We start from the raw sequence: 26,911 nt of genomic DNA, 5'->3' as shown, positions 1-26,911 counted from the left end.
CATTAACTTTTTTTGCTCTCTCTCTCTCTCTCTCTCTCTCTCTCTCTCTCTCTCTTTCTCTCTCTCTCTCTTTCTCTCTCTCTGTGTCTCGCTCTTATGTAGTCTTGCAGATACTATTTATTGAAACGAATTAGGACGATACATTAACACATTACATATTTGTTGTAAAGAGAAAAACATTTAGAACGTTTACCGAAAGTTTTACCGAAAAATAACACACAGGAGTGATAACCAATTATCAAGAAATAATTCTTTATATGTGTGGAATTCAAAACTTAACACAAGAGGGGTAGCTGTACACACACACACATACACAAACAAGGGAAAACAAATAAAAAGATGCGCGCGTACAAGCGAAACATTGACTGCCACAGCAACAAAATAAACCCAACTGGGCGGAGGGACAAACAAATCAGTTAAGATTCATGCCCGAGGCGAAGAGAAGAGTTTTCTTATTTTTCTTACGCTTTCCCGCAGCACCCGAACCCGAAGTACCGGCAGCGGCAGCAGCAGCGCCGGCATTAGATTGGTTTGGATGGAAAATTTTCTTCTCCAGTGCTGCCTCGATCGCGCGGCCAAGATTGTTGTTGAATCGTGGTGCACGGGCAGCAATGAGCTCTTCGTCCGTTTCATCTTCCTCGATGTCGGACGATGCTGCTGGGTTGCGCCAACCGGTGCGGAAAGTGCTACTGGTTGAGGCGGTCATGCGACTCCCCGTGACCTGTACCAGCTTCGGTGGTGGAGCATTTGACGACGTCGCTCCTGCTCCTCCTCCTCCTCCAAGGGTGGGCCAACGTTGGCCGGAGGAGGGTTGGGTGGACACCATCTAAAAGAGAGGAGAGTGGTGGTACCATTGTATAAGCTGTAGAAGGTTTAGGACAGCTTCTTGTTCACTTACTTTTGACCAGGATGACATCGCGGACCCGCTGGAGCCAGGAGAGCTCGAGATATCGCTTGCAACTGGGCTGCTGCCGAACGGTGATGGATCGTCCAGGTAAGAGTCGGAAAATCCACACTACGATCAAGCAAAGATAGCATTAAAAAAGGGCTCCAAATCAAACAATTACCATTCTCTCTTACCGAAGGAAACTGTTTGGTCGAATCAATCGATATGCGCGCGGATCGTGCCATCGCCTTGCCGAGCTGACGTTCGTTAAATTCAAAAATTTGCTTCTCACGCTTCTGCTCCGCCTTGGCACGCTTCTGCCGGGTGCGTTGGCGCATGGACAGCTCGTCGTGGAACAGACCCAGTACCTCCTCCGAAACGAGTCCACCCGATGCCGGCCCGAAGTCCAGCTCAACCACATCGAACTGCGTGCAGACGGGCAAATGCTCCAGGTACTTCAACCGACGGCGCAAATTCTCATCCATCGAGCAGGAATCCTTCTGCACCACGCGGCCCGTGATGCGATGCGGGCTACGGTCCAGACTGCCGTACATGGTCTGCAGCATGCGGCTGTTGATGGAGTGTAGAAACAGTGGCTGCCCGTCCACGGACTGGTAGAAGTAAAAATGCTCGCCCGCACACTGAGCCGTCGGGACGATGTCGATATCCCCGACGGTGAAATTACTTTCCTCGTCAATCACAAAGTCCGGTGAACCTTCTCCACTACCCGGTGCAGCGGAGGCCGACCCTTCAACCGACCCTTCCTTATCTTCCTCGCTCGCTTGCGGTTGCTGCTCGCCGACCTCTTCCGATCCACTCGACGAGACGGACGTCCCACGAACGATCTTTTCCATCGCCACGGGAAAAACGATCGCTTTTGCCGCTTTTAAATTGGTGCGTTTTTCTGCGAGCAACTCCAGCGCCTGCTGGACGAACATATTCTCCGGCTCATCGGCACCGTCCGTTACGAGCTGATTCTGTAGCTCCGTCTGCTCGCGTTCCATAATTTTCAACATCTGCTCGGTGTCGGTTAGCAGCAGCTTCGTCAGGATGCTGTTCCCTGCGGTCGCGTCGAAGTGCGGAATCAACACCCGGTGATTGGCCGCCACCATCGGCAGCTCGTCGTTAACCTCCACCACCTTCATGGTGCCCTTCTCGCGACGCATCAGCTGCAGCGTTACGTACTCTCCCGTACCGTACGCGTGGAACGGTTTCGAAACGGCCGACCTTAGGTCTGGCAGATGGATCGCTTCGTAGCAGATGGGGCACTTGCGCCAGCTCTTGTCGGACAGTGCCAGATAGTGCAGGATGCACGGCCAGCAGTACACGTGGCCACATTTGGTCATCTTGGCCGCCACCGGCGGGTACAGACAGATCGGACACTGGGGTTCCTCCGAGCTGAGCACGTGGATCTGTTCCACCTTGCCCCAGTCCACCAGCTGATCCGGTGCGGACAGTAACGGTTCGTAGTCTTCCCCGGCACGCACCACAAACTGACAGCTGGCCTGCAGGAACTGCTCCTTGTTATAGCTGCCGTGCGATTGGTTCGTCAGCTTGCGCAAGTTGCCCGTGCGTGTGAACCGTACCGGCTGGTCGCGTTCGCGCGGTGCGTAATGATAGTTCAGCAAGTGGTTCAGGCTTTGCTTTTTCGAGCCTGGTGTAAAAACCGAGTGTAGTTCACCACGAGCGCCGGTGGGCGTCGTGTTCGGCCGTGCCGGTGGCACTAGTCCGGCGGTTCCGCTAGCGGCCGGTTGCTCTTCGGCCAGGGCACTGGCCCCGATGTCGCCGCCGTCAGCGCTAAGCGCAAGCTGATCTGCCGGCCGGCCAACACGCTGCGACCGTTGCCTAGCATCGTAGTTGTAGTTGCTTTGATTACGGTTCTTGTTTGAGTTGGGAACTTTACCGGTGCTTGCACCGTTGCGATGATTATTTGCACTATCCGACTGTTCGCCACGACGCTTAGACTGTCGGGGCCACTTAACAGAAACATCTAAAACGGAAGCGGAAAGAAGTGTAAATAAAACCGTGCAACCCATACGGCATCATGACAATAACCACACTGACCTTGACCTTTCTTCGTCTCAGAAATCTGCCCCTTGGACAGATTCTGACTGGTGTAGCGATTCTTCTCCATGGAGGAAAGTGGCTGACTCTACAGCTTGCAAGTAGGACAATTCGAAAGCTTCTTCGTTTACGCACACAAAGCCCTTCGCTTCTCGATGGACCTCAACGGGGGTACGGGTGGTGGTGGTGGTGGCAGCGCAACAGCTGCGACGGAGGGTGCTGGCGCTAGCGACGACGACGACTGCGGCGGCGACGACGGGAAGTGAAACTAGTTCCTTACGTTGCGGCATCATTGTTTTTTCTTCTAATAGGCCATGTTGGTCACCCCTCAAAAAAATCTGGAAGAAATACTTCTTCTTCTGGTGGGTGGGAGAAAACGACGGAAATGCAAGCAAACAGCTGACGCTGTAGAGCGAAGAGGCAGAGCAGCTCTCGCAAGAGATGCGCTTTGGAGGCACGGGTGTGTCTGTGTATGTGACTTTTTACACGGCGGTTGTACGCTTACGTCGATTTCCGTGACTTTTTCGACCGCCCGGGGGTCTCGTTGCTGGTTGTTCTTTTTATTTTCCTTTCGCACGAACACGAATATACGCAGCGATAGTGTCGGGTGGCAGTGTGGCAGGAGCTCACACAGTCAAGGGCACTTTTCGGGAGGGCAGCCGGCACGGCACACTACGGACCTTGCGGGGAATGCAAATTTGGAAACACGAATGCCGAAATATCTACTAAAGCCACCGATGGGTGTAGAACGATAGGTGGTGGGTAAGATTTGCTGAAAACTTTTCACAACAGCACGAGCACCGCCACGACAAAAATGGCGACGATAAATGTGAAGCACCAAACTCAACCCGGTGCAATCTAAACGCAATCTGACAGAACGTTCGAAAATGAAGGGTTTTTCGAACATGGTGTTGGCACTATTTTAACAAATTTTGATTTGACCGTTGATTTGGCCCGGTTGCATGGCTAGCAATATATCTACTTTAATTTGAACTACCGGTCCTGTGACTAATCACGAACAAATCCCGGTTTTGGAGTTGATAAGGAACTCATATCGGTCCTTCAACAGTTCTTGATTTCATTATTTCTAGAATCTGTTGCTGGACCTGTTCCGAATCTGCAACAAAACGTCAACCTATCCCGGTTCAGGAACCGTGAAATAAGGAAAAAATGGATCAATCGAGCTAGTTTGTTTCGATATGTTTCAATTTTCAAAACACGATTGATTATAAACTATCAAGCACTGGCTGAAATTAATTTTATTGCATAAATGTAAAGTAACATGATGTAAATTGGGTTTAAAACCTGTTGTAATGTTCTCTTCTTCTGTAATGCCTGGGATGGTGTTGTTCTTTTTGCTTATCATTTTTTGTGAAATACTCTAACTGGTTCGTTACATCAATTGTATGATCCTCTATTGCTAGTACTTTGCCCAACGCATCTAACAGCTTGCGTTCGTTCGAGTCGGATTGATGGATTCTAGGATTTTCGATAAACTTAAGAAACAACCCGTGCACCATCCTTCGGGTGTGCAGCACTGATTTAGCCACAGATTCTTTTGCCATTAAATTTATCCAATCATCTACTGCTATTCGGCAGTGATCTTGCTCCATAGCGTCACTCTTAGTTATGCATTCCGTATCATCTAACGACAAAGGTCCGGCAAAGATAGCGATCGTTATTGGTGATATCACTGTATTGCATCGTATCATGGACCCTCTACCCGATTTACATTTTTCCTCAAACGTTATCCATTCACTCGGCAAGCAAAGGGCATTGTCCGTAGTTTTTTGTTTTTTGGAAGCTTTGCCACCGACCACCGAAGACGGGTGGATAAAAATCTTCTTTTCGAACCGTGTTTTCATTGTTTTGGAATACTTTTCCAAATAACTCACGTTAGGATACAACCCCACAAGCAATATCCCTTTTACGAGGCTCCAGTTGTTGGCAAACTCATTCAAGTCTTTTACACTTCCCGGTCCGTACGATTTCACGACTCCGATGGAGCATAAATGTGCATGAAGCTTGTTGCGCAACTCACTTACCATCGTTAGCTTACCGTGGTTTAAGAACAGTCGATTGCACAATTCTTTGCGCTTTTGAACAGACCGAGCATCTAACCATCGTTGGTAAGCACGAAGCAAACAGTAGCAATCGCTGTACGAATTCTCCGCTAAATCTTGCCGAACTTTTTTTGCCCTTTCTTTATCGCCTGGAAAGGGAGGTATCACGAAGAGATCGTTGATGCTCAATATACAAACAACCAGCAACACGGGCTCATAGCATTTCAGCAGTATTCCGTAAAGCAGCATTTTCCCCAGCCTCGCATCTACCGGTAGCTCTGCTAGCGTGTAACCCAGATCGGTTACGCTCTCCTCATCATCCAAAGCGCCTACCTTTTGAAGGTATTTTATGCTTTGTTTGATACTGGTTGTTGACGGTGCTGTTATTGCTTTGTTTAGAAACTCCTGTATTGACTCATCTTTTATAATCAAAGCAGTTTGCAGACATATTTCCGTGAGCGGGACTCGCATTATTTCCGGCAGTGTGTACTGATCCATTTCACTGTGTCGCATTCGACTGTATAATCGGAAGCAAGTGCCGGGTCTGGTGCGTCCTGCCCGACCAGCGCGTTGTGTGGCGCACGCTTGCGAGATCCACGTGGCAGCTAGCGAACTGGTAGATGTAAGCGAGTCGTAATATTTCTGTTTCACCTTTCCACTATCTATCACGTATACCACATCATCCATCGTGATTGATGTTTCGGCAATATTTGTAGAAAGGATTATTTTGCGCACCCCCGAAGGCACAGGCTTGAACACAGAATGCTGGTCTGCTGTTTGCATTTTACTGTGCAACATGAACATTCTTATGCAGTGGATGTTCGATACTTTGCTGTTTAACAGCCCGTATTGTTCTTGTATATCTTCGAAGCCGGGCAGAAACACTAGTATGCCTCCTTCCGGATGTTTTCTGCATATATGTAGAATTACATCAATAATCAAGTTATGATCGATCCTATCGTCTCCGACTGAGGTATGATATGCGTCCAGTATTTGTTTTGTGCTGTGCGGCGTCAATGGCATAGTGCGTGGAACTGATAAACCCGATTTGTTAATGGCTTGTTTAAGAATATCGGAGCACGTGCTGTTACCATGCACGAAGCAAGCCCAGTCGAATGCGTTGTAATTATGCTTCTCCTGTATGCTAGGGTCAGCTCCCATCTCCAACAGCTTTTGCACGATTGCAATGTAACCTGTAAACAATGAAAAGTTTAGCCCAGACCGATACATGTCACATAAACAGATAAATGTACCCATTACCTTTCGCCGCTGCGATCATCAATGCAGTCATTTTGGTTTCCGTGTGTTGAAAATCTATGGAAATGTTTTCTTCTTCGATTAGCATAAAAAAGTTACGAAAATCGTCGGGATTGTTTTCGATCCAGCAAACTTCCAGTATATCGTTCATCAGTAATATGGTTTCATCGTCCATATTTACAGTTATCGGTTTTGTCCTCTCTACGGCTTGCGCTTCGAAACTTTTCATCATCTTTTTTCGAATATCTTTTACATTGTGGTTGGATGTGTCGACGTTTAACAAAATATCCTCAAGGAAAAATGTTTCTATGGGAAACAATCTGCCCGGTATCTCAATGACTGGACAGTTGTTAAAATATTTCGAAAACGTGTCCGACTCTATGGTGGCAGACATTAGGATAATTTTCAGGTGGGCATTTTGGGACAATTTATCTTTCAACGCAATCAGTAGAAAATCCGAATATTGATCTCTCTCGTGAACTTCATCGATGATTATGTGTGTGACGTTCTTCAGAAATTTAGAACTATGCTTTCCCATTAAACAGCGAAGCAATACACCGTTGGTGCAGAATAATGCATTGGTGGTTGATTTAACACGACTTTCCAAACGTATTTGATAGCCCACCGTGTCTCCCAACTGCTCGTTCCGCTCCACGCAAACTCGTTCCGACACTGTCACAGCACTGATGCGTCTAGGCTGTGTGCAGATAATTCGGCAAGGTAGATTTTGTTGCGCAGCTTCTTCCAAGATAAACTGAGGAACTTGCGTTGTTTTGCCAGATCCTGTGTTTCCCGATATTATAATCACTTGATTATGCTGTATGCATTTCAAAATGATCTCGTGGAACTGGGCAATAGGTAAACTTTTACGCGCTGCGAGTATTTCCCCAGAGCTGGTCGGAAATGGTGGTACTGAAGGCGGAAATGAAGTAACATTGATGGAATGCAATCGAATAGAGTGCCCTTTTGTCGAACTTGTGCCGGGTTTGCAAAACATGCTGCATTCCTTCTGTATTTCGTTTAGAATATCATTCGATTCGGGTGTTAAGTCTAGCACAGCATCGCCATGGGTAATATCCGATAAACTAGTTTTGTATATCGTTAAGTATCTGTTGGTACCTGTAAAAATCTCAAACATAACATAAAATAACCAAAATGATAACAAAGCGTAACCCGGAAGCTTACCTTTTCCATGAGACCTGGACTTCAGGCGTTTGTTCCTCACATACTCGTGAATGTATGCGCGATGTTGATTTGTTAAATGTACCGGGAAATCAAACTCAACTTGCGTTTCGTCCTGGAGAAACAAGTCTATTTGTCTGTGGATTGATATTCTGATGTCTTCCTCGATTTTCACGCTAATTTTTCCTTTGGATGCCATTTTCCACGCCTCTAGCAGACTTGGGGATCAACAATAGAAATATTATAACATCTCAAAATGCCACAGCATGTACATGAACAATTTTGATCATCTGCGATTGACGATTTGTCACAGACACAACTGTTAAACGATGTACTTCCAGATTTAATCGTCTATATTGAACTATTTATGAGTGTATCTTGCGCCCATTATTTCACTTTCAATAAAACAACCATTCAACACCCAGCTTCATATTAAAAATAAAAAGAACAAAAAAAAACATGAAGCAGCCGATGTTGAATGCGATAGTATAAACTTAACAAAAATGTCAAAACTGACATCAGCGCATGTAAAGCCAAGGCCAGGTGAAGAATCAAGATACTTAGAGCTATGAAGATTTCATTGCAAACCCAAACAAGAAATCTTCAAGAAACAAAATTTGTTTATTGCCACGGTAGTTCGGTCTTCAACATATCCATTTGTTTTGGTCAATCTGAAGTCTAACCAACTTTAGAAGAAATAAATAATCGATGACACAAATTAGCACAAATTTACGTTTTTACGACGGCTTTACTGGGGCGTTTGCTCTCACGGCACTCTTTAAAATCTTCCTGTACTTTCTCTTCAGATAGCAATTGATTTATTAATAAAGCTATTTTGAACTATATCCTGATCATGTGAGTTTTTATCTTCCAAAAATTGTATTGAGATTCAATCGTAAAAACGTCACATCGAATTTAACATGACAGTGTATTAATCTTGGTCTTGTACGACTTTCGATACGTTTGGCCATGGTACCACATTAAGCAAGCGGTGGTGAACAAAGCCATCGCATTTTCTGAGTTAGAAAAGGTCAAAAAGGTAAATCTTGATGGTGGTTAATATCATACATAAACCAAGAAATAATTCGTTTGGAATAGAGATTACCGCGAGGGTTCTTAATCTGCAAATAGGAGTGTTTAATGTGGTGTGCCAAATAGCAATGACCGCTTTGTGTCTGGTTATAAAGGAGGAAGAATCTGTGTAGAAAGGTCGACTACCGGGAAAGAAATCCAAATGGTTAGCCTCCATGAAAATTAAGCTATATCTGTGATAAAGCAGGATTGAAATGAGTTAAGCTATCATTTGATCAATTGGATGTTAAATGAAAAAGAGCCTTTTCTCACATTGGACGTCCTAAGAGAACATAGAAGGAACGGTAGTGCGCCGCACAAATCGTAACATGGTAGAAGAACTTTGGTTCCGTGGTGTAATCGCAAAGAAGCTAAAGAGTAAATGACATTGCCCGGTTCATGGGTTTCCTCGATCGATCCGGCACAGTGTAAAAAAGACGCGTTCGTGCTGTGCTTGTTTCGTGAATTTGATTATATTAAGTATTGTTATTTACTAGAAGTGTACATTTTGCTTACATGATGTGTAAATATGGCAGTTAATGACCAAGCCGTGGGGTTTTAGCATCAATTGAAAAGAGAAAAATGTCACAAGCTCCGTAATATAGCCAAAATGGCCGCTCCTACGAGACAGTAACAAGAACGTTTGTTTCTATAAATGCACATCAAAGAAGAGTTACATTTTGTTATTGAGTTGTTATTGAACGTGGAGACTATAAAGTGTGCTTTTAAGGAATTTATTTGTATTTTGATATGCCCGATCAATTACATCGTGAAGGTCCTCTTTGCCTGTGCAATAATTAGCAAGGGGATCGATGGAAAAAAAACTTCGGAAAATATGAAAAATTACCTTAAAAGCTAAACTCAATCTTTCTAGATATTCACAATTGGGTATTTGTTTGGCAGCTTTTTTCTTTTAGTATAATCTGAGGAATATCTACGAAATGTCTACAAGTGCCGGTTCGAGCAGCACTGGTAACGGTGGCGGTGGAAGTGGTGGCAGCAGCAGCAATAGTGATGGAAACAACAGTGCTGGTGGGCGTCGTAATGGGAATGGCAGCGGAGCAGCTACTGGGTCCGAAACCACGGTGCCGAAGCCTGAAACAAAGGAGTCAAAATCCAATCCAAAAATATCGAAAGCCCTAGGAACTTCGGCTAAGCGAATCCAAAAAGAACTGGCAGAAATTACCCTTGACCCTCCACCAAATTGCAGCGCTGGACCAAAGGGTGATAACCTTTACGAATGGGTTTCAACTATTCTCGGTCCTCCCGGTTCCGTTTATGAAGGGGGTGTATTCTTTTTGGATATACATTTTTCACCCGAATATCCTTTCAAACCACCGAAGGTAAGTGCGCATTGTGCATAGCATACGTACAGTGAATCTGCAAACACTGATTAATCACACTTTCTGTAGGTAACCTTCCGGACCAGGATATATCATTGCAACATTAACAGTCAAGGAGTGATCTGTTTGGATATATTGAAAGACAATTGGTCACCTGCATTGACTATATCAAAAGTTTTACTATCCATTTGCTCCCTCCTAACAGACTGTAATCCAGGTAAGTAAAAAAAACAACCATTGTTAGGAGATACTAATGACAGTGATTACAAATTTTATGCTTTTTCAATTTAGCTGATCCACTTGTTGGAAGTATTGCAACTCAATATTTGCAAAATAGAGAAGAGCACGACAGAATCGCTCGCTTGTGGACAAAACGGTAAGTGTCATTTTTTCAGAAACTGTTAGAATATGTATGTAATTATTGTAACAACAGCAAGCATCATCACGATGGAGATTTGTTCTATATAATTTCCTCGTTTAGTAGGAGTAGTTCCACCGTCTACGTGCCAGGTGTAGATTATACCGTCTGGCCTAAAATGTAGGTTTAACGTACCGTGAATACCTTTATAGAGTCGAATGCATGCCTTTTATGATTTCTGAGTTGAATTGATAATTGATTGATATTTACTGTTCGTATCGTTGTCCAAAAGTATGAAGAAACATTGATTCAGTTGTAAATAAGTCAGAGAAAGAAGGGGTAGAAATATGAAGTATGTTTATGATAGGAAAATGCTCAAAAACATTTATACGTAAAACCATTACCGCTCTCTCCAACCAGCGTTGTGGATTTTCACTAATGATTTGCATATAATTTTCAGATACGCTACGTGATTTCATTTCGGATTTGTGTGTAGTTTTTATGCGCAATTGATACTAATTTATGAATCTATCCGTAACGACAAAATCAACTCTACAATGTACTTCGCAAAGCAAACACACACATAATAGGCTGACTCATTAATCAACAATAAAAATTGACGGTGCATTGGCGGTTTGCAGTGCAATGAGATTATTGGCTGCGTTCGGTAAGAAATGAATGATGTTCTCAAACTCCCACAACGCTATCACTGCTGAATTTTGATGATTTCACGGCGTCGTCACAACGCATCAGTGGAATTAAATAAGATCGTGCAAATACATTTAACTTACAAACCGGTTTGGCAAGTATCCTATAAATTCAAACGTATTTTCAACAAAATTTCATTCATCTCATTCACTTCTTTTAACAACTTAGTTTTCGCATTATTGCAAAAGTTTTCAGAAAATTAGTTTTCTATCAAATTAGCTTTGGACAAAATTCAGCATGAGTGAAATTGCTGCTCTACTGCATTCAATCAAAATGGACAGAAATTGAACATCAAGATTTATAATGCTAAATTTTATTTGCGAAAGTAGTAAAACAAGATTGAAAAAACACCGGTCAATAGCTACGATTCCTAATTAAAGTAAGTAAAGCTGCTGATAACTAGCAAATAATTAACGAAAGGATCCTACCCTCTCCCCTCCTCCCCCTCTCCATCTATGTCAGTACAGAGAAATAAAAAATGCTCATGAGGAATGAATACAAAAACATAGATTCCGTTTTGTTCTTTCCATGAGTGTAGGGACATCTCAAACATATTCTACGCAATAAAGTATAATCAGTACAGGTGTTTGCCATCATAAAATCAATTTATACTTATGAGTTTTGTATGAGTATTCTTCAGTGGAAGAGACCAGCTTTCTGAAACTATTTCATTCGTTTATATTAAGATAGTCGTTAGGGATACCATAGAATGAAGTAAACTAAACGCAGACGCAGTTTAGAACCTACCTTTAAATAAGAGAGCAAACATGCTTCCGAAAATAAGCATAAGGCAGGGAACCCCAATATAATCCTAGCAATGATTTAGTACGTTATGACTGAGATGAAGTAGCGGACTCGATCTCATTAGAAGATCAATTAAAGAATTCTAAATATATTCTTTCTGGTATGTCGATAATTACATTGTTATTCTTTTGTTTAGTCTTTACACAGGCTCTTCCCTTTATCGTATATTCCTGTATGGTATGTAAATCATTATGTCATCATGCTTATCTTAATTTTCTTTGTTTACAGAGTTTCTAAATTTTAAAATTTAACGTACTGATGCTAGGAAAAAAATATACCATTACAATTGTTGTGTGAGCTGTACGAATTGAGAAAACATTTTATTTTGATAATGTATGGTTTGCTAATATTGTATCTCATACAACAATAAGACTTACTGATTTCTAATCTATAGCAAATACCATAAATTGAGTCAGAAAGCTGCGAACATCAGTGCCGATAGTGAGGTTGTAATACTATTTTTCCTTTTTTCTATGTCTTTCTACTGTATCACTATTGCTGTTGATTTGATAGGAGTCCTACACTGTCTGCTTATCCGATATTTATGGTTTAACTCGTAGTCGGAAAGTAGTGCGTCTAACATACAGAAACGTTACGTATAACTTACAAAAAAACAAGCTTTGACCAACACTTATTATTTTCCCAGATAGTGGTGGCAACATCAACATGAACAGTTTTTTGCGTTCAGATGAGTTGTCTTTTAAAATACTGGGATAAGGAAACCAGGATTTTGTAATGCTTCAATGTATAAATTAGAATGATATAGAATAAAGCCAATTTATGTATTAATTGGAGATAAACATCACAGTCTCTGAACATCAATTTGTACTTGCATGAAGAATGCCTCAAATTTAGGGCTTTGAATGAAGCGTCCTAGTTTTTACTAGTTGCATACTATCTTCTCCCACGGCTAGTAATTGTCAGTTCAGCTTTCTGTGATTGCCAAGTTTGTCTGATGATTGATAATGGTGTGTACCACATATTTTCAGTGAATGAAATGATCATCAAACCAACTAGAATACAGTATTCGGATGGTTATTTTAATCTTTTATTTTTCGTAAATGAGGATGAAAAGCTAGATTTTATTTCCATCCAAGGTCCATCCAGGGCTACAGCTGGGCTATGTAATGCACATTAACAGTAAGCAGTTCGATATTGATTCAATGCATTCATTCGAAAAATTGAGTCATTACAGGTCATAGTCGAGTTGATATTAAATAGACGGAAAGAGTAAAACCACCATGGTTCATACGTCGGACCTTGGCTTACTACTGAGTGGTTGAATAAAGGCTGGACAAATGAGAAAGTTGCATGTTACTAAAACTTAACAATTAAATGACTTCATGAATTTTACAAACTAATGTAATTTTAATAAGGTCGTTTAGAGGGTGATAAAACATGAAATCCGCAAATAATAAAACATGAAATATAAGTGTATCCTAAACATGCTATTCAGAAATATAAGAGTATCCTAAACATCTTGGGATAAACATTCGTCCTAAAGTATTGGAATACATTATAAAATTCATCCTCGGCCACGGAATACAATGCCATGCAAATATTTATCGAAAGCTGGGTTGTTTTCAATGTAATATCTCCAATATATTTTTTCTACGACAAAGGCAGACAAAGCTATCACGTAACCAAAGCAAAGAGCCACAATGCCGGCATACATTTTCTTCAAATCTATTATAGCTTCCTGTGGAGGTATTTCCACGTTCGATTGAAACTGTTCGATCGCATCCGAGAGCCACTTTCTGGTGAGACCACCCTCAATTAGTGCTCGTACATATAGATCAACTTGATGCTTTAACGGCGAATTTTTACCCAATCCGATCGATATAGGCATGTGCACTGCGCATTCCTGCATAATGTGTAGGGTTTGGCGAGCTTTTTCGGATTTCCTAGTCGATCGAAGCTGCCGCAACGAGTATATGTTTTCGTAGTAAGCGTACAGGCCCTCGCTAACCTTTTCGACAGCTTCATTCTGGTTGGGTGCATGCTCTAGCTTAGCTCCTATAGTTTGTGAATACTGGTCCTGAGCCATTTGAAAAAATAGTCTATTTTGCTCGCCCCAAGCTCCACATCGGACGGAGCTTTCGGCCAAATCCTGCAGCGTATCAATCGTCACCCGAGGTATAGGGTTGGCAAGTATAGCTGTGAATGAGGCTCGGTAGGCGACTACCACTAGCACACAATACACCCAATACCAGCCAGTCAACATACGAAGTGGCCACTTTTCTGGAATACGGGGTAGAGATACCAGCAATAACATACTATACGTGTAAATGATGCAATCCGAAAACGTGTCAAACATATCATTTGCGGGTAGAGGATCATGCCATGGCTCTGGCTGTCGTTTGAACGGAATCATTCGTAATTTCCTCAGTTTATTTCGATCATAAGCCGACGACCTACTCATGTTGGTCTGTTTTTTATGCCTCCACCGTTTTAACCTACCTATCAGTTTAGATTTACGTGTGGTGGTGGCTCTATCACGATTCTTTCGAAATCTTGTCCAAAAGTTAAGTTTTTCTTTCCCCTTGTTTCGGTGCCGTTGAAGTAAATCGTGCTCGGGCCGATAACCTCTCTCATGCTGATGAATGTACATCAATGTGTTCGAAAATGCATAAAACACAAACCCGACGGCGAACAAGGACAGTAGCACACCGGCCCACATTTCTCCATTAAAGGGAAGTATGAGTGTTTTCCAAGAGTTGTCGCTCAAAGCTTCGGGCGTAAGAAACGTTAGACATTCTGTGTTGTAGGGAACGCTAAGATCCATAAAACCGAGGTTATACTCGGTATGATGCAAATCCGCAAGGGCAAAATCTGCTTTACCCTCTTGCATCTCCTTAATTATTCCCGTAAGTGTTCCATTTCCACTGAGTCTGCCCCAGCGCTCCGTTTCAGCATCGGACGTTTCGTAAAAAACCATTTGAAAATGCATTGCATTTGATATTACTTTCAAAAGTTCTATTTCAAGACCATAGTAGTTGCTTCTCGATTGAGTGCGGGATAGGGTTAGCTGATGCGCAGAAGCATTATGTGAAAAGTCGGAATCATTTGTATGCGAGCTTGGTATGGCAACGGACGTGGCTGATTTGAAAACCGCTGGCGTATGTTCCAACACAACCACGCGCATTTCTTGGCGACGAAGATCTTTGGTTTTATCATCAAAAAACGTACTGTTTGCGAGTCGAAATTTCCCTCCTTGCCAAAAATTTAAAATTTTCGAGAAAAATACTCCCTTGATTTGCATAGGAAACGGAACGGTGCTTAGCTCGTAAACTGGCGTAAACTTGTCATTGCCCGATTTATACAAACGAGCTCGCCTTTCCCTTAGCTGGCGTACAAACAGGACATTTACAATGCGCTTCCAAATGTAATGCAGCTGCGGGACAAATAGTCGATAATTGTGCATCATGATGTATCGGGCGCGCGTATCAATGATGCGCGTATCGTCTCCAAACCTTAGAAGACGGGCCATTTGAATTCCATTCGTCATTAGTAATATGTAACCCCCGCAGCCAGCCTTTCTAGTACTCTCTAGAATGCATTTCAAGGATGGCCGGGGATTGAAGGTGTCTTCGTCTTGTTCGATTTTTACGATGTACCGAGCAGCACGATGGATTTGGCGAAAGAATGCTGCATTCAACACACTTTCATACACCTCATCAAACAGCACAACATAACAGTGGCCATAGTTCATTTTTGCAGCTAATTCCAGCAACAACATCTCTAGATGTAGATCCGTGCTGTACTCCTCATGCTGAATAAATTGTGATGATTTTCTATCATTTCCTTGAGTTGCACTATTTAGCTGTTTGTTTGCACACTGTTTAACACCAAGTATCAGCGCAACAACAGTTAGGATCCAAACCAAGCGACTTGTTTTGCACATGTTAGTAGAACGGAATGTGATTTTAAACTAAATAGGACAAATGTACGTTACGGAAACAGTGTGGAATCTTCTGATTAGATATGTAAATTGATTTTAAATATTTACATTTGTTTTTGGGGAGGCCGGTGAGAGGAGGACGAGGGTATTCAAAACCTTGAAAGTACGAACTTTCAAACATTAAACATGGAATCCACATTTGGGTTCAATGATCTATTCTCGAATGCAAATGGTGTGCAAGAAGCTGTCGATAGAGATGTGTCTTAATTAACAGAACATTTTGTCTTAATTCAGTGTGTAAGCGCTGGATAAATATGTCGAAATTGTAATTCTTGTTTCTTGTTCAGTTAAATGAAAAGTAATCAAAGGAACCTTCGCTGGCCAGGCATGTAAAATATATGCATAATCATAAAGAATATTAACTTCTCCAAAAGACCCGGTTGCCTTTTGAATGAACGCTTCAGCTGCAACAAAGTCAGACGGTGTTCTATTCCAATCTGGGCTGTAGCCTAGTACCAAAACACCGTCTTACCCCTGTGGAGGCTATATACAGTTACTGGCTAAATGACACCGCATAGGTCTTTACGGGGTAACATGAAAAACGTTTCCTCAAAACCGGAATCTGAATATTTTTAAAATTGTGTAATTTTTGTATGCAATCCAGTCAACGAATCATTTGTTTCGTGATCACAAGCGTAAACTCTCAATTCGAAGAAATAAACGCAATGTGGAGAAAAAAAAACAAAATATGTTAACAGGAAACGTCAACATAACTTGTTTGGAGAAGTGTGGTATGCGATTTTCTAAGGAGATTCATTGTGTTCAAAGTTAGCGAAAACGAAACATTTGTAGTGCTGTAATTATACACTTTGTGCAAGCTTTCTTTTTAACTACTGACGGCAAAGTACGGCGGTGCCATCTGAAACCTAAAAGAAGGGATGCTATACACTCGCCTGAATAATGCAGCTGCACTAGTCAATCGTGAAATGCCACGTAATGTTGCCGGCGATTGAGATAATTTTAGCGTGTTTAGCAAACCAATTCGGCTGCCGTGAGCTACTGGAGTAGCCCGTACAAAAACAAGCCTTTGGCCAAAATACATGGTAGCGGATAACGCAACGGTAAATGTCACTCACTATGCACTTATTTGTTAGGTAATTTGCTCCTGATGCAGATTATTGATTTTTCTGATCCCTTTAATTGTGATGCTATTCGTTCTTTTGCACATTGTAGATCGAATTAATCCACACTGGGTAAGCCGTCGTAGTCCAACGTCCGTGCATCCATAAACAATGTTCAAGCATCGGCTCGGTAGAATCAGGATATTCAGCATATTGGCATTATTATTTTACGCTGTTAAAGCGTCGACGGGGAGTGCACACAATGTAATCTATGCGATCAATGCTGGCGGCGAAGAAGTTACTGATTCGAACGGAATACACTATTCTCGTGATCCGTTGAAGGGGAAGGTTGGAACAGAGTCGGACTACGGAAGACAGCTACTATCAATCAATAGAGTCAGCAAGCAGGACGAAATTCTGTACCAAACTGAGCGCTATCATCACGATACCTTCGCTTACGACTTGCCTGTCTCGGGTGATGGTCAGTACGTGCTCATACTTAAATTCTGCGAAGTGTATTTCAATGGCCCAAATATGAAGGTGTTCGATGTGCTTCTGGATCATCATCTAATCATATCGGACTTGGATATATATTCGCTGGTGGGCAAGGGTACAGCGCACGACGAGCTTGTCTTCTTTTCCGTATCTCGGGGCCGATTGTATTTGAAAGACAAACAGTCGGAAATCCGGGGAAGTAAACTAAAGCTGGAGTTCGTGAAGGGTTACAAAGACAACCCGAAGATTAATGCAATTCTACTGATTAAGGATTACGATGCATCCCTTTTACCCCGTTTGCCGCCTCTGGCGAATCAACATCAAACAGCAGGAGCTACAAATATGGACAATAGCATCGAGCAACTCCATCCTCATTCAGATTTTCTATCTGACGATGATGGTCATATATTGGAAGGAGGGGAGGATAACATAATGGACGACTTTTTTAGCACATCCTCAGAAGATACAGCAAAAACCTCGTCAAAGCAGCGAAAAACAAGCGGACCAAAGCAACCGAATCCGTATTCGCTGGACGATTCGTCCATAATGTTACCTGTGTTCATTGCAATTGGTGCTTTTATACCTTTGTTGTTTTGCTTGTGTAGGCTGTGATTTGTTAGGTTGTAAATGGGGACAGACTTTTGTTCCCACGTTTCTTTAAAGTTTCTGTGTGGTATTTTAGTTTATTTTATTTTTTCGGTTCCTCAACCTTGGTACTTACTGCAATACGTTAGGCAAAGCAGTTGAATAGCTTTAAAAGGGTAAATTAAACGTTTAGTTATTAACAAATTTCGTGCGGTTTAGGGGGATTGTTTAAAAGATCGTAAATTGTCATGCAAAGCGCATGTAAGGTTCACTATTATAGCACAAACTTAATTAAAAACACTCTCAAATACATTAAAAATACATTACAGCTGAGAGTGTATTTCTGAAAGAAAGGCTTCCATTGTTTGATGGTAGGTAATGTAAGTTTTTCCTTCCTTAATGTGCATCCTGCCAATTAGCCATGCCACATACACATAGCCATGTAACGTAAATAAATAAACAATACTTACACGCAATGGCGGGCTTTACGGTAAACAGGCTAAGTGGTCGCCCGTCGATTTGAGACAGCCCAGCAACTATCTGGAAATAGTTTACAGCAGTATTGACGAGGGAAAAGGTCGTTAAATTTCAAAGTAGAATTGTATATTTCAATTCAATCGAAATGACTCGATTGTTGGTCAGTTATTTTAAGATTAGCCTAAAGGATTTCCTCGAGTCGTTGTACTAGTTACATAGTTCAGTATTGATAAAAAAAATCGGTGCTAGTTTGTTTTATGGAAAAATTGGCCCTTTCGCTTAATCGCAAAAGTAAACGAAGAGTATTTTCAAATTTAGTGTTTGCGTTCAACTATAACTTGCACTGGTATTTCCTGATAGTCATATTGTCCAGGTGCTTGGATTGGTTTTAACACAGCATTGCTACTAATGTGGGAAGGTTTAAATGTTGTTGTAGTCTTAGCAGTTGTCGAAACAGTTTGTTCTGAAGACAATGACACCGAGGACACTTCCTGGGGGAGTGCATTTAATTCCGTTGTGGATTGAAATGTAGTAGATATCGTGGACGCACTTGTAGATGACTGCGGTTTGCTATTTGTCGTCAATTTAGGTGGTTTGCTGGAGGTTATAGACACCGATCCTATTCCAAATAAGGGAAGAGGGCTTACAGTGAGATGAGCAGGATCGTAATCATAATCACCATAATCGTAGATGGTGTCGTCATCCAAACTGTCTTCCAATCCATCTCCATTTACAGCTATTATTTTTACATCCTTTATGTGAACACGTAGATTGTACTTCCCACTTTGGCGCTGATCGTACGCCGTTAGTGATGGCTGTGGTTGGTTGTGTATGCCGGTTATGGATTCAGATAAAGATTCTCTTTCATTGTTCATCCTTTCGGAAACCTGAATTGTGGCAGTCGATGCATTTTTTACATCACAGATAATTATCACCATTACGACCACCATAAAATGTATCATGTTTGCACAGCGAGTCTTCATTTTAAGCGTCGTATACCACCTCATTAACAGTTTCACAGATATGTATTGCAAAATCAGCCAAACAGACAGCGTCAATCTGCAAAAGTATACCATTTTATAATATTTCATTCAGGATTCAGGATGTTATAAGGACACTAAGGACAATGAATGATGTTGTAATGTTTTCAAGAATTATAAAAAAGTTCTATATCAACCCGTTGACCTGATATAAAACATGTGTATCTTATGCAACTGCAAATATAGTTTAGGATAAACAATACGGTCGGGCCGTCACTACGGAATAAAACAATAATAAATAAATTAATAAAGCTTAAGACAGTTGTGCTACACAATGAGAGCATATATAGTTAACTAGTCAGAACGGTTGATTGGTATTGCAATTTGCAGTCACATCGAATTTCCGGTCGTCACCTTGAACTTGAAAACATACACAATTCATCTCAAGTCACGCTATCGGGTTATTTTAACTAAAATATACTATACACCCTACATTCTGTTGGTGGCACTTTTACTTACATTTTGTCCGGAAGCACTAAAAAACTTACATCACATAAAAATTTAACAATAATGCAGATTACTATGTCCTAGAATGAATTTCCATATCAGAGCAAACCAAACGCAGCCAATAGAACAAATGATTTGTGCAAAGTAACAGGAACGAACCTCAAGAACCGGTTGGAACAGTCCGTAGCGGATAACTGTTGTTTTTCGTTGTTGCTTTCGTTGTTATTCTTTCGATGCATTAGCTGTTTTTAATCCCTGTTATTCTTCTTCTTTGGCGTAACGACCTACGTGGTCATGCTTGTCTTTACATACTTCTTGTGCGTACGCAGCCACTTAACCGGATAGTCAGTCCTTGCCGAATAGCAATTGCTATTACTACTCTACAAGTTGTCCCCGAGATACGTTATTAATGCGGACCGAGAAGAAATTTGCGCGTATGTTGAATGTTGCTATTATCAGCTAAACTTTAGATGTACTGTTAAATTTAGAAAACCGCGTATTTCCGAGACCTGGGACTGTGGCTGTGAACAATCACAAACCACGTGTAGCATTCATCCGCATCCGCGAGTGCAGACTATGAAATGGACATGAATAGATCTTTTACTTTCCACGCAAACAAGCAGTCAAAACAACCGCTCTTGATCACGTTCTGTGCACAAACCAACACGTTTTTTGATGAAAGATTATGTGCACATTGATTTACTATGAATAAGACACCCATTTTAAGAACACTCAAGTGAGCTGTAACTACATGCGTGTGGTTGAAGACGATCTTTGCCATTAATCTTGTGCATTTCGGTGCTTACGTCTCATTAACCACTGTAGGTTTGATAAAATATGCAGATGAATAATGTTTTCCAGATTTTGTGTTACAGATTTTCATAATGCGTGAGTGAATGCATCCATACTATCAACGTATTCCAGCGCCTGGGCTTTTTTATCCTAACGGTCAAATAAATAAAAAAAAATGTGTCTAATCTAATTTAAAAATGTGCTTAGATAACTGTCATGCGAGTTGTCCACAAAACTACAGTGTGAAGGGCTAGAGCGATCAGAGTAACCAGAAATACCGATTTATCTGTATTCCTACCGATTTTTATATGCCTACCGATTCACAGATGACCGCCCTAAAACTACCATTTATCCTACCGAAAATCACAGATATTTGATTTTTCAGTCGTTTAAGCTTAATCTGTGGCGCTTGGAATACTGTTTCAAGGATCGCTATCCTCATTTGTTACGTATCGCGCTGATGCACGTTTGTTTGCCTGCAACTTGAAAAATGCTACATGCGTTTGGAATTCAAAATTTTATCCGTTAAAATTTAATGTTCATAATAAGTAGAAAATGTCAGTTGTGTGAATTCCGAGAATTGCTCGTCAAAGGAAATCTTTTAAATTTGAATTTCAATCTCGCTGTCGGCAGTTAAAACTTACCTGACAGACAAAGAGAATGAAATTTTCAGACGAGGGGTAGGTAGAAACACATGGTGGGGGTCCGGCTCAAGATCCGATGCGAAGTCCGTTGTTTTGGGCTAAATATTAAAATTGGCGGATGGAGCGCTACCACGGAGAGAATGCGCTCTATTGCATGCCTTTAAAATGCACCAGGCGCTTGTAGGGATCAAGAGGGAGAGAGAAGTCTAGTGAAATCAGAGAGAGCGAAAAATATTGACCCATTCAAAAATGAGGATGAGAGGGGAGAGATTGAACGAAAGCAGAGATAGAGATGGAGGAGGCGCGCGGAAAAGGAGACGGACTTCTACCGGTAGCTTCCCAAGTGCCACAAATCCACTAAACGACCACTAAACGGCTTCTAAACGACTCAAGTTCTCTACCTAAACGGAATATAGAAAGACTTCGTTTAGCAGACGGCAAACGACTCATTCATTCTAAAAATAGCAAAAAAGCTGGTGGCGCTCTCTGTTGGTGGGATACCCCAACCAGTTGAGCTTCATCGCTTGGAGGAAAGCTTTCTCATTTCCTCTGTACTGTTGTATGGTTTCGCATTGAAGTTATGCATCGCTAGAACTAGAACGGCGATACGATTGTTTAAATACTAAACTCCAACGGAAACCACCAGTACTAAAGCAAGTGAGATTTGAGTAATGGTCGTTGGTGTTGATACCCACGTATCTGACCACACGACCATTCATATAGATTTTTGCTCAGAAAGTTAGAAGGCTATATAGGTCATGATAAGATGAAACTTGTCGAAACACATTGCAAGAACAGGATAGCAATATAATGATGAGTTGTAATACGCCATCTATTGATCAAACCAATGAAGCTGTGGAGCTTTCATTTTTTTATATGGATATTCAATTTTCCAGTCGTTTAAGCTTAATCTGTGGCGCTTGGGTAGCTGCCCAAATAGCCAGAATTGCTTAAGCAGCTCATTTTGGCACGCTAAAGATCGCTGCTCTAATTCGCCTTTTGCAGTAGATAAACAGCATCAAAGTTCTATGTGGGTCTTTCAAACAGCGCCTAAGCAGCTTCCTTATGCCACGATGCCAGGGATTATTTTTCTTTGTGTTTTATTTTCAAGCAAGCGTCATTGATGAAATAAACAACAAGATTTGTTTCGTTTAAACACATATGTATATTTTTAAATCCTTTGTATTGATGAATAACACAAAATTTTAAACAATTTACTGATAATTCACAATCACTTCACTCAATATTCATTCTTCAAATAACGAATCTAACTTGTGCAGCAGCAATGAGATTTGAACCGATGTCATGCATTAAAAAGCTATAAAGTTCCACCAAGTTCAGTACCCTTTCTTAACAAGCCTTCAAGTTCCACCATGAACCCTACATATAGTGCTAATCAGCCGCAAAGTGCCAAAGAGTACCATGTGCCTGTTAAAAAGCTCCATAGTTCCGCAAAGTACCGTCTATCTCTTAATCAGCCACAAAGTACGACATCGGAACGTTTTTTCGTTAAACAGCCCTAAATCAGCTATAAAGTACCAGCTGGCTATTTGGGTGGGATCAAGAGAGAATGAACTCCGAGAGTGAATCGAGAAAGAGAGTGTGAGAGAGAGAGACTTTAAAGAGAGCTGTTATTTAATAATTATAAATGGTTAAAATAAAAAAAATCTATACTGGTCCTATTATTTTGTCGCATGATTTTTGGGGGTTTTTACATTTCTTATAATACCTTTTTTGTTTGTTAACTTATCAACAAACTTTCAAAGCAGACTTTAAAAGTGCTCTCATGAAAGTTTGGTAAATATTGATTGGCTTTAGGTAATGAAATGTGATAAGTGAATAAAACATTATTAAGTGGTCCTATTGATTTGTCCGACACTGTAAATATTGTATCACTTGTATTACAAATAAAAGCTGTATTACAAATAAAAAATAGCTTCACACAATATTCCTTCAAACCACACACATTATTTATAAAAGTCGCACACTTTTTCATTCTCTATGCTAGTAGGGTAAAAAGAAATTGATCGTTAAAATAATGGATTAAATTTAAATGGTTGCGTTCTCAATGCTGCTCCTGCCGAAATCTGCCAATATAATCTGGCCACACTGGTCCGCAGGGCAAAAGCTCGCTCGAAAGGTCAAAGACCGTCGCAAAACATCAAAAACGACCGTCGCCAGCGCCTCGAAATCGTTGCGAGTTTCGCTCGCTGGCGACGTCGCTTTGCAGTACATGCGACGTCGTTTTTGGCGTTTTGCGACGGTTTTGCGACGGTGGCCGCCAAAAAGCTCGCCTTGCCCTGTCGGCAAAGTGACCAGAAATATCGATGTATATATATATATTTAGGGTTTGAAGGAAAAAATCTCAATTTTTTAATCATGGAACTATAAAACTCAGCCAAACTATCAAATCAATCTAAATAATCCAGCGAAAATCAAATGACAGCACGTACGATAACATCGTATCCGATGGAGCACTGCAGCGGCCCTAAGCGGTCGCGTGGAGCCCCGAGAAAAAGAACTTGCCACCACTGAGAAGAAAATGTGCATCTTAGTCCTTCTTTGGCTTTGAATTCCTAGTACAATGTTCCTAGTGAAAGGATGCATAATCTCGTGAGATGGAACTTTTATTTTACGCATTAGCACTCTCCCCCCCCCCTGAGTTTCGAATTTTAACCTACCGAAAAATACAGATAAAATATTGGTGCTCCTACCGAAATCCGCCAAAATAATCTGGCCACATTGAGAGCGATGGCAAAATCCATGTGCTAATGACAGATAACCTAAAAACTGCACTGTTTACATCTGCATTGTGATGTGCTCGGAATAACACACCATCCGCTAGTTAATCGAGGAGGAAAATTGTTAATATTGTGTCTTGAGAAATATATTCATAATGTGCATAGACACGATGTTTCAATCCAAAATGCCGTCCAAAGAGAGGGGTCAACAATCGAGAGAAAAGTTTGAAGAACCTGCTGTTTCATCGGAGGTCGAAGAGGATCTTCGTATAAGACGGGTTGCCGGCGGATGTTTGGTGCAATACCCACCGCTGTTCTCTCCCGACGGAAAGTAAGAAACGATCATTTGAAAGTTACTAAATTAGATACCCGGTGTAACGTTTCGTGTCCTTACAGCTTACTGTTCATTATCTACGAAAATTGCATTCAAGCATTTAGTATTACAACGGGAGAGCTGGTTCATAATTATGAGAATTCGGTAAATGGTAGCTTTCTGATTGGCATGGTGATCGACCGAACGAACAGCAAGTATATATACGGCTGTACCAATGATGGGCTAATCATCTCGTGGAAAATCGATTCCGGCACATTGAGTGGAAAGATGGAAGTGCTGAGAAATACCAAACTTTTGGTCGAATCATTGCATATGATGTATGATGAAAATGGCGTTGGTTCGTTTCTAATAGCCGGTACATCATCTAAAAAAATGTTTATCCAATACTGTCCACAGAAAAAGAAAATATTGCAAGTTGTAAATGCAAAGTTGCAGACCAAGGAAGGAGACCTTGATCATAACCATGCCAAAAATACTCACATGTTGGCAGCGCCAGGCGGTGATGGGCTGAATTATTTCGCGTACATTGCTCTAGAAAGGTGGTACTGGTGCCGCCTAAAGCCTTCAGTGTACGTGAACAGTCGTCCTCACTGCAGTGGTGTGATGCCGCGTGTGATTGTTTGCCATCCTACAGAACCGATCGTTGCTGTAGGCGACAGTATAGGACGCGTGGTACTGTATCGCAACTTTCTTGACCATGGTCGTCCTATTCCTGAGACATACCATTGGCATTCGCTACCAGTGAAAACATTGGCGTTCGGCAGCAGTGGTACACATTTTTACTCTGGAGGTCAAGAACGTGTCGTGGTCAAATGGAATGTGGGACAGCACGATAAAGGATCGCTAATTCCCCGACTGTCCGATACGATTTTACACATCGTTGTGGGGCCAGAAAATCTGAAACTGGTTCTATGTACCGCTGATAACGGTATCCAAATATTGAACGCACTCCACAAACAAACAGCAATAGTGCAGAGCTTTTCAAAGACTTCCAGCGTCATTACTGAGAAACAGCTGTTCCCGGCCGGATTGCGTGTAAATCCCAGAACTCAAGCGATTGTTCTTAACGGAAGAGAAGGATGTATTCAATTTTTTTCAACCTACTCCAAAAATTTGCTTTACACGCTCGATATAACAAATCGCAATTACAACACCATGGAGGAAAACGTGGTTATTCACAACACAGTGGTGACAAATATCGCTATTAATGCCTATTGGTTGGCTACCGTAGAAAACTGGAGCGATAATCAATATTCTATGGAAACGCGTCTAAAATTCTGGAAGTATGATGAATCGCACCAAACATATTCACTGAACACTAATCTAGAAAACGTTCACCATGGTGGAGTGAATGATATCGCCTTTTCCAGTAGCACTAGAGAGCGCGATTTACAGTGCGCTACCGCTGGCGAAGATCGGCGCATAAAAGTGTGGGCGCTAGACTCGGTAGAATTAAGTGATGGAACTGAGAAGCTTATATGGACCTGCGTTGGAAGCGTACAGCACCGCAACCTTCCCGTGAAGTCGATATCATTTTCGCAAGACGCCTCCCTTCTGGCTGGAGGTTTCGGAAACATCTTGTGTACTTGGAACACAGAAACTCTGCAATTGAAATGTGCCCTTTCTACGCCGAGCAGCTATGACGGGTGCGTCAATCGGGCGCTAATTATGATACCAACAACAGCAAACGTAAAGAAATCGGCAAAGAATAGTACAATGGAAAAGTCATATGACGATATGCGCGAAGAGATCACCACCGAAATGATTGCTCTAATGAATGGAAAAGAAAGAAGTGTTGTGTTTGAAAAAATGAACACCAACCGCAACAAGTGCCAAAGAATAATTCGCACCAGGGAAAACAGTGCAGGCGATAAAATCAACAGCCTGTCCCAGGAACTAAAAAAAATAATTGTACAAAAATCTGCAGGAAACGTACAACTGAACATGGCACAGAGAGCTGAAATGTTTCACACGCTAGCAATCACTTGTCGAACAACTGATGAAGCTCGAAAGATCATTCAACAAAAAATCCTAACATCCCGACGATCTTCTCGAAAAATTAACAAATGTTTGGAGAAGATAGTTGAAAACATGGATAAACAGACTTTGTTTAGAAGCTATCGGAGGATGCGCAATTTTGAGCGTCGTAAAATGCCTTCAATCAATGATAAAGATATTGAAAATGTGTTTATGACCGCAGTGAATCCAGACCGAAAAAGCATGGCTAACACAAACGGAACCTTTCCAAACGCTAGTACATCGGGCATTAAAAACAAAGACGGTCCAGTGAAAAGTTTTGCGCAAATTAGGAATGCGCATTTCTGCTATGGGCAGTTTTCGCACCTTCTGCTTATTTGTACCGAGAATCGGTTGATCATTTGGAATCTACTTTCGTTAAAAATTCAAGTATCTGTACTGCTTACCATCGACCAACTAGCACTGGATCCCTTCACTAATTTGATCGCAACGTTTACAAAAACCAATGAAGGTGAGTAGCTGCCGAATGATGTCCATAAGCATTAACAGTTGTTGGAATTCCTGTAGTGGTGAATCGATTCCGCAGCCAATTCCGATTCAGCTGCCTATTTCGGAGGCGAT

At 41.6% G+C, this 26,911-nt stretch overlaps 7 protein-coding genes across 14 annotated transcripts in view; 3 read left to right on the top strand and 4 right to left on the bottom strand.

The window, feature by feature from the left end:
- Positions 1–33: 33 nt before the first annotated feature.
- On the bottom strand, positions 34–3,795 carry LOC121596113 (RING finger protein 10). The gene is made up of 4 exons (XM_041920765.1): positions 2,951–3,795; positions 1,081–2,876; positions 899–1,015; positions 34–826 (listed from the first exon to the last, which is right to left on the bottom strand). The coding sequence occupies exons 1-4, from the start codon at positions 3,018–3,020 to the stop codon at positions 413–415; spliced, it is 2,397 nt and encodes a 798-aa protein (XP_041776699.1). The 5' UTR covers positions 3,021–3,795; the 3' UTR covers positions 34–412.
- A 396-nt stretch (positions 3,796–4,191) lies between these two features.
- Positions 4,192–7,933, bottom strand: LOC121597104 (3'-5' RNA helicase YTHDC2-like). 2 transcript variants are annotated; one of them, XM_041922640.1, is made up of 3 exons: positions 7,456–7,933; positions 6,274–7,389; positions 4,192–6,206 (listed from the first exon to the last, which is right to left on the bottom strand). In XM_041922640.1, the coding sequence occupies exons 1-3, from the start codon at positions 7,649–7,651 to the stop codon at positions 4,249–4,251; spliced, it is 3,270 nt and encodes a 1,089-aa protein (XP_041778574.1). In that variant the 5' UTR covers positions 7,652–7,933; the 3' UTR covers positions 4,192–4,248. The 2 variants fall into 2 exon arrangements, with proteins under 2 accessions (XP_041778574.1, XP_041778575.1); XM_041922641.1 differs by having other exon boundaries at positions 6,274–7,399; positions 7,456–7,551.
- A 459-nt stretch (positions 7,934–8,392) lies between these two features.
- LOC121597192 (ubiquitin-conjugating enzyme E2-24 kDa) lies at positions 8,393–11,848 on the top strand. Of its 5 annotated transcripts, none has more exons than XM_041922778.1 (5): positions 8,393–8,491; positions 9,427–9,866; positions 9,936–10,083; positions 10,158–10,242; positions 10,685–11,848. In XM_041922778.1, the coding sequence occupies exons 2-5, from the start codon at positions 9,465–9,467 to the stop codon at positions 10,695–10,697; spliced, it is 648 nt and encodes a 215-aa protein (XP_041778712.1). In that variant the 5' UTR covers positions 8,393–8,491; positions 9,427–9,464; the 3' UTR covers positions 10,698–11,848. The 5 variants fall into 5 exon arrangements, with proteins under 5 accessions (XP_041778712.1, XP_041778716.1, XP_041778713.1 ...); XM_041922779.1 differs by lacking the exon at positions 8,393–8,491 and adding an exon at positions 8,498–8,689; XM_041922781.1 differs by lacking the exon at positions 8,393–8,491 and adding an exon at positions 8,712–8,855.
- Positions 11,849–13,261: 1,413 nt separating this feature from the next.
- LOC121595410 lies at positions 13,262–15,475 on the bottom strand. The gene has a single exon (XM_041919370.1). The coding sequence runs from the start codon at positions 15,473–15,475 to the stop codon at positions 13,262–13,264; it is 2,214 nt and encodes a 737-aa protein (XP_041775304.1).
- Positions 15,314–18,161, top strand: LOC121597188 (malectin-A). Of its 2 annotated transcripts, none has more exons than XM_041922773.1 (2): positions 15,314–16,758; positions 16,871–18,161. In XM_041922773.1, exon 2 carries the CDS (start codon positions 16,930–16,932, stop codon positions 17,863–17,865), a length of 936 nt encoding a protein of 311 aa, XP_041778707.1. In that variant the 5' UTR covers positions 15,314–16,758; positions 16,871–16,929; the 3' UTR covers positions 17,866–18,161. The 2 variants fall into 2 exon arrangements, with proteins under 2 accessions (XP_041778707.1, XP_041778706.1); XM_041922772.1 differs by having other exon boundaries at positions 15,314–16,791.
- A 14-nt stretch (positions 18,162–18,175) lies between these two features.
- The window catches only part of LOC121597191, a 22,633-nt gene continuing 13,897 nt past the window's right edge, over positions 18,176–26,911 (bottom strand). The window contains exons 1-2 of one of the 2 annotated variants that reach the window (XM_041922775.1): positions 19,815–20,158; positions 18,176–19,374 (exon numbers count right to left, since the gene is read on the bottom strand). In XM_041922775.1, the coding sequence (XP_041778709.1) occupies positions 18,630–19,322 (693 nt within the window). In that variant the 5' untranslated portion in view covers positions 19,323–19,374; positions 19,815–20,158 and the 3' untranslated portion in view covers positions 18,176–18,629. Of the gene's footprint in view, positions 19,375–19,814; positions 20,159–26,911 lie in introns of those variants that run through there. The other variant, XM_041922776.1, reaches the window with a different exon arrangement.
- LOC121597175 overlaps positions 23,660–26,911 on the top strand; it is a 6,756-nt gene continuing 3,504 nt past the window's right edge. The window contains exons 1-2 of the mRNA XM_041922753.1: positions 23,660–24,310; positions 24,376–26,801. Of these exons, the coding sequence (XP_041778687.1) occupies positions 24,135–24,310; positions 24,376–26,801 (2,602 nt within the window). The 5' untranslated portion in view covers positions 23,660–24,134. The remainder of the gene's footprint in view (positions 24,311–24,375; positions 26,802–26,911) is intronic.

This window comes from Anopheles merus, chromosome 3R, assembly GCF_017562075.2.
Source record: "Anopheles merus strain MAF chromosome 3R, AmerM5.1, whole genome shotgun sequence".
Taxonomy (NCBI): domain Eukaryota; kingdom Metazoa; phylum Arthropoda; class Insecta; order Diptera; family Culicidae; genus Anopheles; species Anopheles merus.
This window is presented reverse-complemented; position numbering and strand designations above follow the sequence as displayed.

Coding starts and splice junctions, on each gene's coding strand:
- LOC121597192 (XM_041922778.1), top strand. CDS start 9,465: ATGTCTACAAGTGCCGGTTCGAGCAGCACTGGTAACGGTGGCGGTGGA. Junction 9,867..9,935: donor ATCCTTTCAAACCACCGAAG/GTAAGTGCGCAT, acceptor CACTTTCTGTAG/GTAACCTTCCGGACCAGGAT. Junction 10,084..10,157: donor CCTAACAGACTGTAATCCAG/GTAAGTAAAAAA, acceptor TTTTCAATTTAG/CTGATCCACTTGTTGGAAGT.
- LOC121597104 (XM_041922640.1), bottom strand. CDS start 7,651: ATGGCATCCAAAGGAAAAATTAGCGTGAAAATCGAGGAAGACATCAGA. Junction 7,390..7,455: donor GTCCAGGTCTCATGGAAAAG/GTAAGCTTCCGG, acceptor AGATTTTTACAG/GTACCAACAGATACTTAACG. Junction 6,207..6,273: donor GATGATCGCAGCGGCGAAAG/GTAATGGGTACA, acceptor CATTGTTTACAG/GTTACATTGCAATCGTGCAA.
- LOC121595410 (XM_041919370.1), bottom strand. CDS start 15,475: ATGTTGTTGCTGGAATTAGCTGCAAAAATGAACTATGGCCACTGTTAT.
- LOC121596113 (XM_041920765.1), bottom strand. CDS start 3,020: ATGGAGAAGAATCGCTACACCAGTCAGAATCTGTCCAAGGGGCAGATT. Junction 2,877..2,950: donor TGAGACGAAGAAAGGTCAAG/GTCAGTGTGGTT, acceptor CTTCCGTTTTAG/ATGTTTCTGTTAAGTGGCCC. Junction 827..898: donor CGATGTCATCCTGGTCAAAA/GTAAGTGAACAA, acceptor CCTCTCTTTTAG/ATGGTGTCCACCCAACCCTC.
- LOC121597188 (XM_041922773.1), top strand. CDS start 16,930: ATGTTCAAGCATCGGCTCGGTAGAATCAGGATATTCAGCATATTGGCA.